At 42.0% G+C, this 15,420-nt stretch overlaps 1 protein-coding gene across 12 annotated transcripts in view; it reads left to right on the top strand.

Moving 5' to 3' along the window:
* LOC141265129 (ATP-binding cassette sub-family B member 5-like) overlaps window positions 1-15,420 on the top strand; it is a 401,328-nt gene that overhangs the window by 110,213 nt on the left and 275,695 nt on the right. For 7 of the 12 annotated variants that reach the window (XM_073677823.1, XM_073677815.1, XM_073677819.1 and 4 more), the window contains one exon: window positions 5,481-5,602. The exons of 4 other annotated variants lie outside the window; for them this stretch is intronic. In XM_073677823.1, coding sequence (XP_073533924.1) covers window positions 5,481-5,602 — 122 coding nt within the window. Of the gene's footprint in view, window positions 1-5,480; window positions 5,603-15,420 lie in introns of those variants that run through there. One more of the 12 variants, XM_073677824.1, reaches the window with a different exon arrangement.

The raw sequence follows: 15,420 nt of genomic DNA, 5'->3' as shown, positions 1-15,420 counted from the left end.
ATTGTCGGCTGGGGACCGAGTACCAAGGGACAGTGGCCACCATGAGGCTGCGTAAAGCTTTCGCCTCCATGAGCCTAAAAGGCAAGATTTCTAGTGCAAGCAGTCGAGAAATGTGGCAGTTTAGTATAGTGGACTATGGGTAGGTGGCTGCGTATTTTCACTTGCGTTCCAAAGACTAGGATAGGGAGAACTGAACGCTGCACTGGGACAAAGACGAGGATGTGGTTGCTGACGGTGATGGTTGCAAGTGTGCAATGACAGGGGCAGGGTGTGAGGCATCTTCGCCTGCATCATGGATGGAGGCTTGGAGTGCATGTACAACAGGGGAAGAGGCAGTGGTGTCACCCGCAGATACTGTTTCGGGACCCTGGCGTTTGGCCCAACTACTCGGGTGCTTTTTTGTCATGTGTCTGAGCATGCTGGTAGTTGTAAGGCTGGTAGTTTTGGTGCCCCTGCTGATGCTGGTATGGCAGATGTTGCAAATGGCTTTTTTGGGTTGACTAGACAGTCTTTAAAAAAGAGCCAGACTCGGGAGGACCTAGAAGTTGGACTGGCAACTTCACTCGTATTGGTGTTTTGGAGAACATTTGCCCGCCTTGTGTCTGTGGTCACCCCACTGCTTCTTCCTCCCTTTTGTGATGCTACTCCTCCCTCCTCCTTTGCACTGCTTTCCTTGCTATTCATGTCACATTAACAGGTTGGGTCAATGACTTCATCGTCCACCACCTTGTCTTACACTTCCGCAACCTGGTCCTTCTCCTGACTTTCTGTCCATTGTGTCTCATCATCATCCACCTCTTGCGACAGTAATTGCACTTTCCCACCATCGCCTTCGTGTGACCATGGCTGCTCAAATGTTTCGGCATCGCTACATGCGATCTCCGGTTGCCCCGGTTGAAGCGTTGAAGCGGACCAAGCAAGAGGTCAGAATCTATATATGAAGCGATGAACAAAACAGCTCTTCCGAGTGCCCAAGTGTGGGATCAGTTGTCCCCGGGCACTCGACATGGTGGGAGGAAGGAGGATCAGTGTGAGGAATATGCCGACTCCAAGTAAAAAAAAAATCTCCCGGATCCGCACATTCCTCAAACAAGAATCTGTAAAAACAATTTTGCATGTGCTCATAATCTCCGGCCTCGACTACTGCAACCTCCTGCTCTGTGGCCTTCTAACATTCTTGCACCCCTCCAATCTATCTTAAACTCTGCTGCCCGATTAATCCACCTGTCTCCCTGCTATTCCCCAGCCTCTGCTCTCTGTCAATCCCTTCACTGGCTCCCCATCCTTGGCATGCAAAGCCACCCACAACCTGTCTCCTCCATACATCTGTGACCTATTCTCTCAGTACTTATCTTATCCTCATAAGATCTCCTTCTCTAATCCCCTCTTTTCTCCTCTTCCCACAATCGCATACAAGATTTTTCTGATGCATCCCCTCTACTCTGGAACTCTCTTCCCCAACATATCAGCCTCTCGCCTACCGTGGAAACCTTCAAAAGGAACCTGAAGACCTACCTCTTCACGACAAACCTACAACCTGTAGTAACCACTGCTCCACCATACCGCTGCACGACCAAGATCTACCCTCACCTACTGTATCCTCACCCATCCCTCATAGACTGAGTCCTCGCAGGCAGGGTCCTCTCACCTCCTGTGCCAGTCGCTGTTACATTTTTGTTCAAGATTATTGTATTTGTTTTTGCTATGTATACCCCTTTTACAGATGTAAAGCGCCATGGAATAAATGCCGCTATAATAATAATAATAATAATGATGTGGCCCAGGCTCACTGCTACTGAAACTGGACCATGTGGAAGACAGGGTGGTGGTGGTGATTGCAAATTGAATGGAAGCATTATCTATTTATTTGCTATCCAACCAACCTTTTCACACTGGTCTGGCTTCAAGAGTTGTATTCCGTGGCCCCCTACAAAAAGTGGGACAGAAAGCTAGGTTGAAATACTGTGGGTGCTTGTTGTGCTCCCTCAGCAGGCATAGTTTCAACTTGTCCACGGCCTCGGCCTCTGCGTGCACCATCACCATTACATCCACTTCCCTGTCCCTTCACAAGCACCTTGCCTTTTGAATGGAGTTTAATATTTGTCACGTTGCCAAAAATGTCTGTATTACCGCAGTAATATACAATCACGTCTGATGCCCATGGTTTTAGGCAGTGACCTGGGATGGAGAGATGCTTCCAGGAGTCTTCCCCATGCTGTTCCCAGCACTGTATGGAAGTGTTTGATCATGTCTCACACACCATATGGCCAGATAAGGTAGTAAAATGTTAAAATTACATTTACTAGTGAACGTATTTTTCACTGTTGAAAGCAACGCAAAAGTGCAAAAACGCATCAAAAACGCTACGTGTGAACATAGCCCAAAGTGTGGAGGAGCATTTTTGGTTATTTATTTTGCTTTATATACAAGTCATTACCTTGGAAAGGAGATTCCTTAACATTTTTTTCCAGGAAAATCCATTTTGGATTCGTTTTTGTATGTTTTATTGTGAGTCCGTAAAAGTGACATAATACTCTGACAACATTGTTCACAGCAGTGACCTGGGAGTCAGAGATGCTTCCAGGGGTCTTCTCCATGCTGTTTCCCTATCATTTCAACACTGTTTCCATCGATTTGGCCAATTTTTATCCCCCCTCCAGACCTTGGAGGGGGGGCTCCGGAAAAATGCTTGAGTTTCCCATCGACTTACATTGAGCTTGTTGCTCGGGTCAAGCACCTGAGCATTATGATTTGCTCAACATGAGCAATGAGCACCCGAGCATTTTAGTGCTCTCTCATCACTAGCTACCATCCTTTCCTTTGTTTTTTTTATGAACTGTTTACTAAATATTTATAATATATTATTTAATATTTGTGCGTGTCTGCTGATTGTTGCTGTACCCCTCGTCCTGTGGCTGTCCCTCGCCCACATTTTAGAGTCAGGGCTGCTGTGGTCAAAAGCCTTAGCGTGACAGCTGAATGTGAACGAGCCTAAACGTGAACAAACATTGGAATCTATAGAATCTCCAATTTTCTGGAGTAATTTTCTTGGTTTTAGTTTTTGCACCTTATTCTCGATATGTTTGCGCAACCTTTAAAGTTCTTATTTAAGTCTTTGGCCCCAATTCATTATTGCTTTTGTGCCTGTTTTTTGTCTAATTTTATAAGTTTTGTGCCTTTTTTTGTTTGCACCAAATTTATTATACTATTTGCGCCTTTTTTTAAGACCATTTCATATGTGCTCATTTGTTTTTTAATTTTTTAGCGCTCCTTGAGCAGAGTCTGATTCATCAATTGCAACTTTTTAAAAAGTCGCAAAATTTACCACAACTCCACTCCGATCCCCGCTCGAGTGATTTTCTGCACTGAAATCAAAAAGTTGCATCTTTTTCATAATTGTTTTTTATTTTGCATGCTCCATTTTGATGAATTTGGCACTTTATACAGCAGCAAATACCCCAAACAATAAAAAAGAAAAATGACCTAAAAAACTGCAAATAATAAATCGCTGCCTTTTTAAAAAAAAGTTCTCTGACAACTTTACTTATGCATATGTTTTAGATTAATTAATGAAATGCGACTTTTTCCATATAACACTTTTTTTTATATTGACATGTCACGCCAGTTTTCCCATGGAGTAATGTTTCTGGAGGAGGTACATTTTCACCTCCAGGTATCAGTGTCTATCTCTCCTGTCAGAACTATGAAAGTGACCTCAGGAAACATACAGTGGTGGCCAAAAGTATTGGCACCCCTGCAATGCTGTCAGATAATACTCAGTTTCTTCCTGAAAATGACTGCAATCACAAATTCTTTGGTCTTATTGTCTTCATTTAATTTGATTGCAAGGAAAAAGCACAAGAGAATGAAGCAAAAATCAAATCATTGATCATTTCACACAAAACTCCAAAAATGGGCCAGACAAAAGTATTGGCACCCTCAGCCTAATACTTGGTTGCACAACCTTTAGCCAAAATAACTGCGAACAACCGCTTCCGGTAACCATCAATGAGTTTCTTTCAATGCTCTGCTGGAATTGTAGACCATTCTTCTTTGGCAAACTGCTCCAGGTCCCTGATATTTGAAGGGTGCCTTCTCCAAACTGCCATTTTGAGATCTCTCCACAGGTGTTCTATGGGATTCCGTTCTGGACTCATTGCTGGCCACCTTAGAAGTCTCCAGTGCTTTCTCTCAAACCATTTTATAGTGCTTTTGGAAGTGTGTTTTGGGTCATTTTCCTGCTGGAAGACCCATGACCTCTGAGGGAAACCCAGCTTTCTCACACTGGGCCCTACATTATGCTGCAAAATTTGTTGGTAGTCTTCAGACTTCATAATGCCATGCACATGGTCAAGCAGTCCAGTGCCAGAGGCAGCAAAGCAACCCCAAAACATCAGGGAACCTCCGCCATGTTTGACTGTAGGGACCGTGTTCTTTTCTTTGAATGCCTCTTTTTTTTTCCTGCACACTCTATGTTGATGCTTCTTCCCAAAAAGCTCTACTTTTGTCTCATCTGACCAGAGAACATTCTTCCAAAACGTTTTAGGCTTTCTCATGTAAGTTTTGGCAAACTCCAGCCTGGCTTTTTTATGTCTCGGGGTAAAAAGTGGGGTCTTCCTGGGTATCCTACCATACAGTCCCTTTTCATTCAGATGCCGACGGATAGTACGGGTTGACACTGTTGTACTCTCGGACTGCAGGGCAGCTTGAACTTGTTTGGATATTAGTCGAGGTTCTTTATCCACCATCCGCACAATCTTGCGATGAAATCTCTCGTCAATTTTTCATTTCCGTCCAGATCTAGGGAGGTTAGCCACAGTGCCATGGGCTTTAAACTTCTCTATGACACTGCACACGGAAGACACAGGAACATTCAGGTCTTTGGAGATGGACTTGTAGCCTTGAGATTGCTCATGCTTCCTCACAATTTGGTTTCTCAAGTCCTCAGACAGTTCTTTGGTCTTCTTTCTTTTCTCCATGCTCAATGTGGTACACACAAGGACACAGGACAGAGGTTGAGTCAACTTTAATCCATGTTAACTGGCTGCAAGTGTGATTTAGTTTTTGCCAACACCTGTTAGGGGCCACAGGTAAGTTACAGGTGCTGTTAATTACACGAATTAGAGAAGCATCAGATGATTTTTCAAACAGTGCCAATACTTTTGTCCACCCCCTTTTTTAGGTTTGGTGTGGAATTATATCCAATTTGGCTTTAGGACAATTCTTTTTGTGTTTTTTCACTGAAGACAAATTAAATGAAGATAATAATACCAAAGAATTTGTGATTGCAATCATTTTCAGAAGGAAACTGAGTATTATCTGACAGAATTGCAGGGGTGCCAATACTTTTGGCCACCACTGTAGTTGGTAGCATTGTTTATTAACTGCTATTAATGTTTTCTTTTATCTGTTTAATTAATAGATTACAATGATATTTCAATATTTTGCATATGCCATATCAGTTATTTTCTATTCTGCAGTGGTTTTCGTGGTTGTCCAACGGAAGTAAGAAAAGAGATGATATTAAAGAAGGGGATACAGAGATCAACAACATACAACCCACAACAGAATCCTTACTGGATGAAAGTCAAAAACAAAATGTGTATGTATTATGTATTCGGACAAAAACAGGGAATCTCTAGCATGAAAAAAATATGTCTTGACAACCAAATTAAAACATTAGTGACCGCTTAAGTAAAATGTTACCGAATGCATTGGCTGTGACATAGATAGAGAAGTTGTCTGGCATAGCTATTGAAGTGGGTCAGTCAACCAATTCTCTTGACATGAAGCACTGTTGATTGGCTGACACAGGAAATGCTATCTACAAGCTAGAAGGGACCAAACACAAGCTGTCTGAAAACCACCATGCATTTGATAATTGAAGTATAAGTTGTAAAGATAAGCGGATGTATTCATGGAGGATCACGTTTGAGTTAAATTTCCTGAAATTTGGGGTTCTACATAAATTTGACCATTTTGAGGTTCGATTTGTGGTTCACCATACAAAACCTGCCCGACACCTTTTCCCACTTTGCTGAAGCATCAGAGGGCAGGCTAACCTTATTTTGCGTTGCTGCGCGGGCCTTCCTATAATGCGAGTAGAAGAAAAGGGAAAATACCAGTTCACCTCCGGTGGAAGTTGATCAGGTCCAGGTTCCACGATCAGCTCTACAGTGGGCGCTTTAGACAATGCTGAGAAAAGAGGAAGGATGGTGATCCAGCTCCACTGATGACAAGTTGCATTAAAAACAGATAATCTCTTTATTGTAACTTTGTTAAAAAGAACAGTTTGAAAGTCTAAAAACTGGCAGAAAAAATTAATACAATCAGTCCGAGAGGGAAGCAAGGGAGACACAGGGGCTGGGTAAGGCTGCCAGACGCATTTTGAATGCAGGTGCATTCATAAACTTGTTATGAATAAGTGTTCATGAGGGAGGATCCCCTATATACTGACACTAATTACAAGTAACCACTGCAGGTGAGGGGGCCAAGTGGTAAAGGATTTAAAAGCAACAAAGTGGTATAACAATAAAAACAATGCACACAAGAACAAAGATAATGCAATACCAAGTTAATAATGTAACATTTAATATTTAGTGAACATGGTAAAAAAATAAATGTGCTGTCCCTCAGATATAATTGCTATTCGGCAGTTCAGTTGTATAATTGGTAGTATAAGTTTGCATTGCTTGTCTTTAGTTAGTTGTATTATTATTGTTCGTCATATTGCTATACTGCCACCTGCTGGCCAATATGTGTTACTTATTGTATTTGTAATTTTAATTATTCATAATGGGTGTGTTTTCACTGCAGTTCATGGGTCACTTCCTCTCGGCAGCCATCTTTTTTTCTTTCCTCATGCTGTGAGAAAGGCACACATTTACTGGCTTGTGAAAGCATCAGTTTCTGAGCACCAAAACACACATCAACCTCTGTCAGCGACTTCAGAGAAAGTTACTACATTGTATCCACAAGTATAGTGCTGTATCGGGCTCTAATAAACCAAGATTTGGATTGAAACAACGTTGTGGTTTACATTCAAGTCAACAGACACTGAGCATAAATGTAATGGTCCTGTCTGCTTCACTTCAAAGATACGAAGGTAGGAACTCTCACAGCCCCTTATCACCCAGGCTCACCTTCATTCTCCTTATGTGGGAGACAGAACAATAAATAAAAAACAAAGCAAAAAAAGAAGCTTTATCTTCATACCATCGAACAAAAAGTGGAAAGAAACACGTTCATAAAGAAAAATGTAAATAAAACTGGTAACCCTGAAAACATCATCTTGTCTCGCAAATACAAGCTGCACAATAGCTCCATTAAACAAAAAAAAAGTTATAGCTCTCAGAATAAAGCGATGCAAAAAAAATATTTTTTCTATTTATTATTGTGTAAAAGCGCAAAAAAATAAAAAACTATGTAAATGTAGTATCGCTGTAAATGTACTGACCAGAAGAATAAAGGTGCCTCATAAATTTTACCACACACGTAACGGCATTAAAAAAAAACAAAAAAAAACCAATTCCTGAATTGTTGGTTTCTTGTTTATTCTGCTCCCAAAAATCAGAATAGAAAGCGATCAAAAAATGTCACATGCCCGAAAATGGTACTAATAAAAACGTCAACTTGTCCCACCAAAAAACAAGCCCTTACGTGACTCTGTCGGCCGAAATATTGAAAAATTATAGCTCTCAAAATAAGACTATGCAAAAACTAGTTTTTGCAAAAAAAAATAAGTGTTTTTTAGTGTGTGACAGCAGTCAAACATAAAAACCCGATATAAATCAGGCATTGTTGAAATCGCACCGACCTGAAGAATAAAGTCGTGTAATCACTTATACTACATGATGAATGGCATAAAAAATAATTAAATTCTACCTCCCAAAGATCGCTTTAAGGCTCGGCTCACATTTATTCTACGCTCTACGCTGAGCGCTTACACTGGGGTTTCCGTGTAAATCTCTGAAATACTTCCCCCAGTGGAAGATTCCCTGTAATGAGGCAGATGGGGGGCACCGTGGACGCTGCCTGGCTTGTGATCCCACGGTGTTCGTCTTTTTTATTAGGCGTGCATAAAAGTGCAATCGGCCACAGTTTTGTGAACCTCTGAAAAAAAGACACCGCTAAACAGAGGCCAGATAGAGTCCAGAGTAACTCTGCTGCCTGATTATAGTGAATGGATCCCTCGGGGGTTTCACCTGAATTACATCATTCGGAGATATAAATGGAAACCCTGATATCAGTGCTCAGCGTAGAGCAGATGATAAATGAGAGCATTTTACATGACATTTTGGATCACATTAAAAGCTTCAACTCAATCCACAAATAAAGCAAGTCCCCACTCAGGTTCATCATCTGTTAACTTAAATATAGGGGACTTCCATGTTACAAGTAGCATAAAGGCTCTGGAAAAGCAAATTATATGCTACTCAAATACAAATGCCCACCTACCTTTTGAGCCCCACATTGTGCCTAAACCGCAGTTAGCATCCACACGTTTGGTATTTCTGTAGTGATGAGAGACCACCTAATTTACGGGTGCATGTCTCCAAACGCACGAGATCGTCATAACGTGCTAGTCACTACAATGGCAGTTTACCAAAGTATGGATGAGAAACTTTGTGTCTTATTATCCGCCCTCCTCCGTTTTCATAAAGGATCCAGTGTCCAGTATTTAAATAAAATCCATTTATTGCAAGCTAAAATCAGACTCGTTTCACGGATGTCCCGTCTGCTTCATCAGTGCATAGCTTATACATAATGACTCATCGTGCAGACACACAGTACAGACCAAATTTTGAACACACCTTCTCATTTAAAGATTTTTCTGTATTTTCATGAATATGAAAATTGTACATTCACACTGAAGGCATCAAAACTATGAATTAACACATGTGGAATTATATACTTAACAAAAAAGTGTGAAACAACTGAAAATATGTCTTATATTCTAGGTTCTTCAAAATAGCCACCTTTTGCTTTAATGACTGCTTTGCACACTCTTGGCATTCTCTTGATGAGCTTCAAGAGGTAGTCACCGGAAATGGTCTTCCAACAATCTTGAAGGAGTTCCCAGAGATGCTTACCACTTGTTGGCCATTTTGCCTTCACTCTGCGGTCCAGCTCACCCCAAACCATCTCGATTGGGTTCAGGTCTGGTGACTGTGGAGGCCAGGTCATCTGGCGTAGCACCCCATCACTCTCCTTCTTGGTCAAATAGCCCTTACACAGCCTGGAGGTGTGTTTGGGGTCATTGTCCTGTTGAAAAATAAATGATGGTCCAACTAAATGCAAACCGGATGGAATAGCATGCCGCTGCAAGATGCTGTGGTAGCCATGCTGGTTCAGTATGCCTTCAATTTTGAATAAATCCCCAACAGTGTCACCAGCAAAGCACCCCCACACCATCCCACCTCCTCCTCCATGCTTCACGGTGGGAACCAGGCATGTAGAGTCCATCCGTTCACCTTTTCTGCGTCGCACAAAGACACGGTGGTTGGAACCAGAGATCTCAAATTTGGACTCATCAGACCAAAGCACAGATTTCCAGTGGTCTAATGTCCATTCTTTGTGTTCTTTAGCCCAAACAAGTCTCTTCTGCTTGTTGCCTGTCCTTAGCAGTGGTTTCCTAGCAGCTATTTTAACATGAAGGCCTGCTTCACAAAGTCTCCTCTTAACAGTTGTTGTAGAGATGTGTCTGCTGCTAGAACTCTGTGTGGCATTGACCTGGTCTCTAATCTGAGCTGCTGTTAACCTGCGATTTGGAGGCTGGTGACTCGGATAAACATATCCTCAGAAGCAGAGGTGACTCTTGGCCTTCCTTTCCTGGGGCGGTCCTCATGTGAGCCAGTTTCTTTGTAGTGCTTGATGGTTTTTGCAACTGCACTTGGGGACACTTTCAAAGTTTTCCCAATTTTTCGGACTGACTAACCTTCATTTCTTAAAGTAATGATGGCCACTACATAGCTGCTTTTTTCTTGCCATAATACAAATTCTAACAGTCTATTCAGTAGGACTATCAGCTGTGTATCCACCAGACTTCTGCACAACACAACTGATGGTCCCAACCCCATTTATAAGGCAAGAAATCCCACTTATTAAACCTGACAGGGCACACCTGTGAAGTGAAAACCATTTCCGGTGACTCTCTTGATGAGCTTCAAGAGGTAATGCCAAGAGTGTGCAAAGCAGTCATCAAAACAAAAGGTGGCTACTTTGAAGAACTTAGAATATAAGACATATTTTCAGTTGTTACACACTTTTTTGCTAAGTATATAATTCCACATGTATTAATTCATAGTTTTGATGCCTTCAGTGTGAATGTACAATTTTCATAGTTATGAAAATGCAGTAAAATCTTTAAATGAGAAGGTGTGTCCAAACTTCTGGTCTGTACTGTATATACACAGGTAATCATGAAAAAAACTTGGCGCCAAAAACGGCATGACCGTTTTTTAAATTTAAACAATTCATATAGTTAGTATTATATAAATTGCCCCTTGATAGCATTCCCGTAGATACATTGGTTGTGAAACAATTATACAGAAGAGAAAATAAAATAATCCTTACTTGATAATTTTATATTATACACTCTTTTATCAAAAAAATGTTTTATATACTGTATAATGGGACATACCTTATTATATTGACTCAAACCCATGGTCCCTAGTTTGCTAGTGTTTTAGTCAAACACCATCTGTAGGTACCACCAGTCTACCAGCTCAGGTGTAACTGCGGGACCCACCCAGCTATAAACAGGCTTAGCCCTTGAGATTTCCTCACAATAATATTGAATTGAACTAAAATCTGCCGTCGTAACAAAATTGCAGATGTGTTTATCATTCAGGTACTAAGAAATAGTAATATGGTTTATTCATATTTTTGATGCAATAAATTATAGATACAATAGTATCCACCAAAGATCCCTAGTATGATGTACTAAAACATCTGAATTATTAATTATTAAGAAATAGTGAACTGAAACTTATACTTAATATTGTATATAAAAAATAACATCTAACTAAAGTGTGCAAAAGATGGTCATTTTTATTGTTGAATCCAAATGTTCATAAGAACCACCGAAGCCATCCAGCTAAGCCACATCTAGCAGTAGATGCATACCCCGGTCGGGAGACACACGTGTGCACCTCAGCTCCATGGCGGCACGTAATAGATAGCATAGCTGATCCTGAAGGTTGAAAAGATAATGCTAACAGAGAATAGGGAATATAAAGGAAAGGGAACGCTGCTCATAAGGTAAACTCATTATTGTGGAGCACTTTGGATGAAAACCTCAGAGATTTCATTCAAACCCCGAGGTTTTAGCGAGTCTAGTTTATAAATCCAATAAACTTCTTTTCTATTTAGGGTCTGAATCTTATTGGGTATATTATGAGGGATGTGTTCAATAGGCATAACTCTAAGGCAACTAAAATCATTATTATGGTGGTTAATTATGTGCCTGGACACCATAATAAAGATTTATACCCATGTAGTTAAAATCCTCACCATACCTGTAAATAAATTCCCAAAGTGGTATAATTTCCAAAATGGGGTCACTTGAGGGGGAATTCTTCTCTTCTAGCACTTAAAGTCTCTGTATATGGAGTCAGCATACTATTCTAGGAAAATCTGCGCTCCAGGAGGCAAATAGCACTCCGTCCCTCTCAAGTCTCGCCGTGTGGCTAAGTAATACTGTACAGCCACATATGGGGTATTTCAATGTTTAAGCAAAAAAAAAAAAATTGACACATTTTTGTGCCATTTTTACCCATTTCCCATTGTGAAAATGTAAAATCTGGGGCTAAAACAAAACTTTGGTTGTAAAAATGTAATTATTCTTTCTTCACCGCCCAATGGTGTAAAATTCTGTGAGGCACATGTGGTGTCAACATGCTCACTGCACCCCTAGATGAATTCATTGAGATGTGTATTTTCTAAAATGGGGTCTCTTATGGCGAGTTCTGCTATTGTGCACCTTTGGGGCTCTGCCAATATGACATGGCACTGTCAAACCAGCCCAGCAAAATATGAACTCCAATATGGCGCTTCTTCTTTTCTGAGCTTTGCACTGTTCTTCAAAGGTAGTTTTCGACCACATATGCATCGGAGTACTCAGGAGAAATTGGACCCCAAAATTTGTTTTGAAATTTCTCCTGCTATCCTTGTGAAAATGAAAATATTGAGGGCTAAAACGGCATTTTTTGTGGAAAAAAATGTTTTTTAATTTTTACAGATCCACGTTGTAAAATTCTGTGAAGTCCTGTTGTGCACCCAAACAGTGTTTTTCCCCACATATGGGGTATCAGCTTACTCAGGAGAAATTGCATAACAAATGGTTTGGTGCAATTTCTCCTGTTACCCTTATGAAAAGGCAAACTTTGGGTCTAAAGTTAAATTTTAGTGAAAAAAGTTAAATGTTCAATGTTTTCTTCCACATTCCAAAAATGGTGTCACTTTTGGGTATTTTCTGTTATCAATGCCCTTCAAAGTCACGTCAAATGTGATGTGGTACCTAATAAAATGGTTTTGTAAATTTTGTTGGAAAAAATAGAAATAGCTGGTCAACTTTTAACCCTTATAACTTCCTAAAAAAAAAATTATATAAAGTAGATATATGGAAAATGTTATTTATTAACTATTTTGTGTGACATATCCCTCTGATTTATAGGCATGAAAATTCAAAGTTTGAAAATTGCAAAATTTTCACCAAATTTCCTATTTTTTTCACAAATAAATGCCAGTCATATCAAATAAATGTTACCACTATCATGAAGTATATATAACGAAAAAACATTCTCAGAGTCGGTGGAATCAGTTGAAGTGTTCCAGAGTTATTACTAGTGTGGAGACACCCCCCTAGTGTTCGGGTTCGGTTCGTCGAACACCGGTATGTTCGCCGAACTGTTCATCGAACTGTTCGTCGAACACCATCGAACACCGTTAAAACCAATGGCAGGCAAACAAAAACACATAGAAACACATAGAAAACACCTTCAAAGGTGTCCAAAATCTGACAAACTGCTCAGAAGGCACAACTAACACATGGAAAAGTGACAAGTACATATAGTCATGCGAAAAGAAAAGAGGTGGAGGAGTAAAAGGAGGGGGAGACACAGATATAGGCATGTCATGCCCTTCTAAAATCAAGAAAGGCTGGAGTAAAAATCTAAAATCAGCCTACCAACACACAGACATCGTGGCAAGAAAATTAAAAAAAGAAATATCTTTTGGTAGAATGGCGGTTCCATTCAGAACACTTTCCTTACAAGACGTAGTGGTATCCCCGTTGTGAGTTGTGCCAAAAACGGAACCCAATACATTCGGACTAATCCACCATTTTTCATATCCAAGGGGCAGGTCAGTAAACGACAACATCGATGCGGAACCAAGTACAGTAGTATATACTGTACATCCTTTGTCAAGGCAATCAGGCGGATCAAGAAGTTGGGAAGGGTCACCCTAATGGCCAAAACAGACATTGATGTGGCGTTCCAGTTACTTACTACCTGTGCCTCCGAATAGTGTCCACCTATTGGGCTGCTTCTGGGAAGAAGCATACTATATAGATCGCTGTTTGCCCATGGGGTGGTCCAGATCCTGCTCACTATTTGAGGCGTTTAGTTGCTTCCTCGAATGGGTTGTAATGGATGCTTCTAAGGGGGCACATATTATCCATTACCTCAGCAACTTCTTATGCCTGGGCCCAGAAGATTCGCCACAGTGTGAATACACGTGGTAGTCCACCTGTGAGAAGAATAGAGCTGGAGGGAGAGCGGACACCACAGAGCCGAGGGGTTAGATGGAGAACGGAAGAAGGAAAGAGGGCGAGGGAGGTAAGGGAGTACAGTGGAAGGCCGACCTGAGCTCCCCCACGTTCCTGCTGGGCGGGGAACAGCCCTGGGAAGAAAAGTCGCTTGCGCATCCCTTTGAGGTTTCGGGTGCCAGCGGGCAGAGGGACTACGCTGGAGTGCGAAGCTGACACCGCCAGTCCGTTCCTGCCCGTGTGACCTCCGTGTCGCCGGGTTTGTGCCAGAGCCGCGGTGGACCCTGACGGCCAGCCCCCCTCTCCCAATACTGGTGCCTGTCCGCTGGTGGGTCGAGCCCCCCCGCGGTGGTGGGGGAGTAACATCTGCAGAAGAAAGACCATATTCCAGCCAAACTAAGATGTCTACTTCTTTCCGTGGACAATGTGATACGATCCCTTTCTTACGGACACGCCCATCGCTACAAATTCCAGATGAGGCACAAAAACAGCAGGTGCTTCATCGGATATAAAGTGCTCATTCAAGTGGGCTCTCCTCCACCTCAACTTCAACATCACAAATACTCCAGTCCCCAGAGGTGTCACCCCAATCGCACTTGCTTCCTCACAGCTCCCAAGTCCGTCTGAGTATGGGGTAACACAGATGGTTGAGTCTGCATAGCTGTTTACTCATAATATAGCCAGGGAAATGGAGGTCTGCTCCAGAGCTTCTGTTAATCCAGACGAGGAAATGATCTGTCTGCACTGATGCCCGGAATCTTTGAGTCGGATCCAGGACAAGATGAAGAAGGTTCTGAGCATAATGTAGACCCTCGTTCCCAAACTGTAACTCCTGTTGGTGGAGACAATGATGAAGACGATGATGAGACTCAAATACCTGATTGGAGCAACAACTTGACTTTTCGGTAAGGGCAGGAAGAGGTTGGCTCTGAGGACGACGGGTGTGAGAACACACGGTGTGATGATGACGAGGTTGGAGATCCCACTTACTGTCAACCCACAGTCAGCCAGTCGATGAGGTCAGCAGAGGAGATGGAGGAGGATGCTATTGACGATGAGGTTAGGTTGCGCCTTCCTGGACAGAGACGGAGTACTGGAAGCACATCAACAACTGCATCCTCAACCACAACTCTGCCTCTGACCACAAGTCGTGGTGGCTCTTCAGGTCGCATGGGCTCTAAGCCTTGCATAGCCTGGGCATTTTTTCTGATGACCCAACTCGTGTTATCTGTAATATTTGTCACCAAAAGCTAAGTAGAGGCCAAAAAATCCATAGTTTGAGTACTTCATGCATGAACCGTCACATGGATATGAAGCATAAGTTGCAGTGGGAAGCTCACTGTGCTACAATGCAGCCTAGCGGGCCGGGCCAACCACCATCTTCCCCATTTTGTGCATCCGCGGCCTCTTCATCCTCTGTGACTGGGGGGACAGCAGTCACACATGTTTTTGGACGCAGACCTGCCACCTCTTTACCCGCAACAGCCAGTATGATTGGCAGGTCATCATTTCATTTGGAAGTGGAAACACCAGCTGGTGTTGAGCGCTCTCCGACATCGAGAGCACCACCTTTGGATCAAGGCAACCTAACTTTTTCACCTGCATCTTCCTCACAGACCGGCAGTTTGCCAGGGACACCCTACTCAACC

This window comes from Phyllobates terribilis, unplaced genomic scaffold (genome assembly GCF_046119375.1).
Source record: "Phyllobates terribilis strain yellow unplaced genomic scaffold, ASM4611937v1 Scaffold_4__5_contigs__length_816908805, whole genome shotgun sequence".
NCBI classification, from domain to species: Eukaryota; Metazoa; Chordata; class Amphibia; order Anura; family Dendrobatidae; genus Phyllobates; species Phyllobates terribilis.
This window is presented reverse-complemented; position numbering and strand designations above follow the sequence as displayed.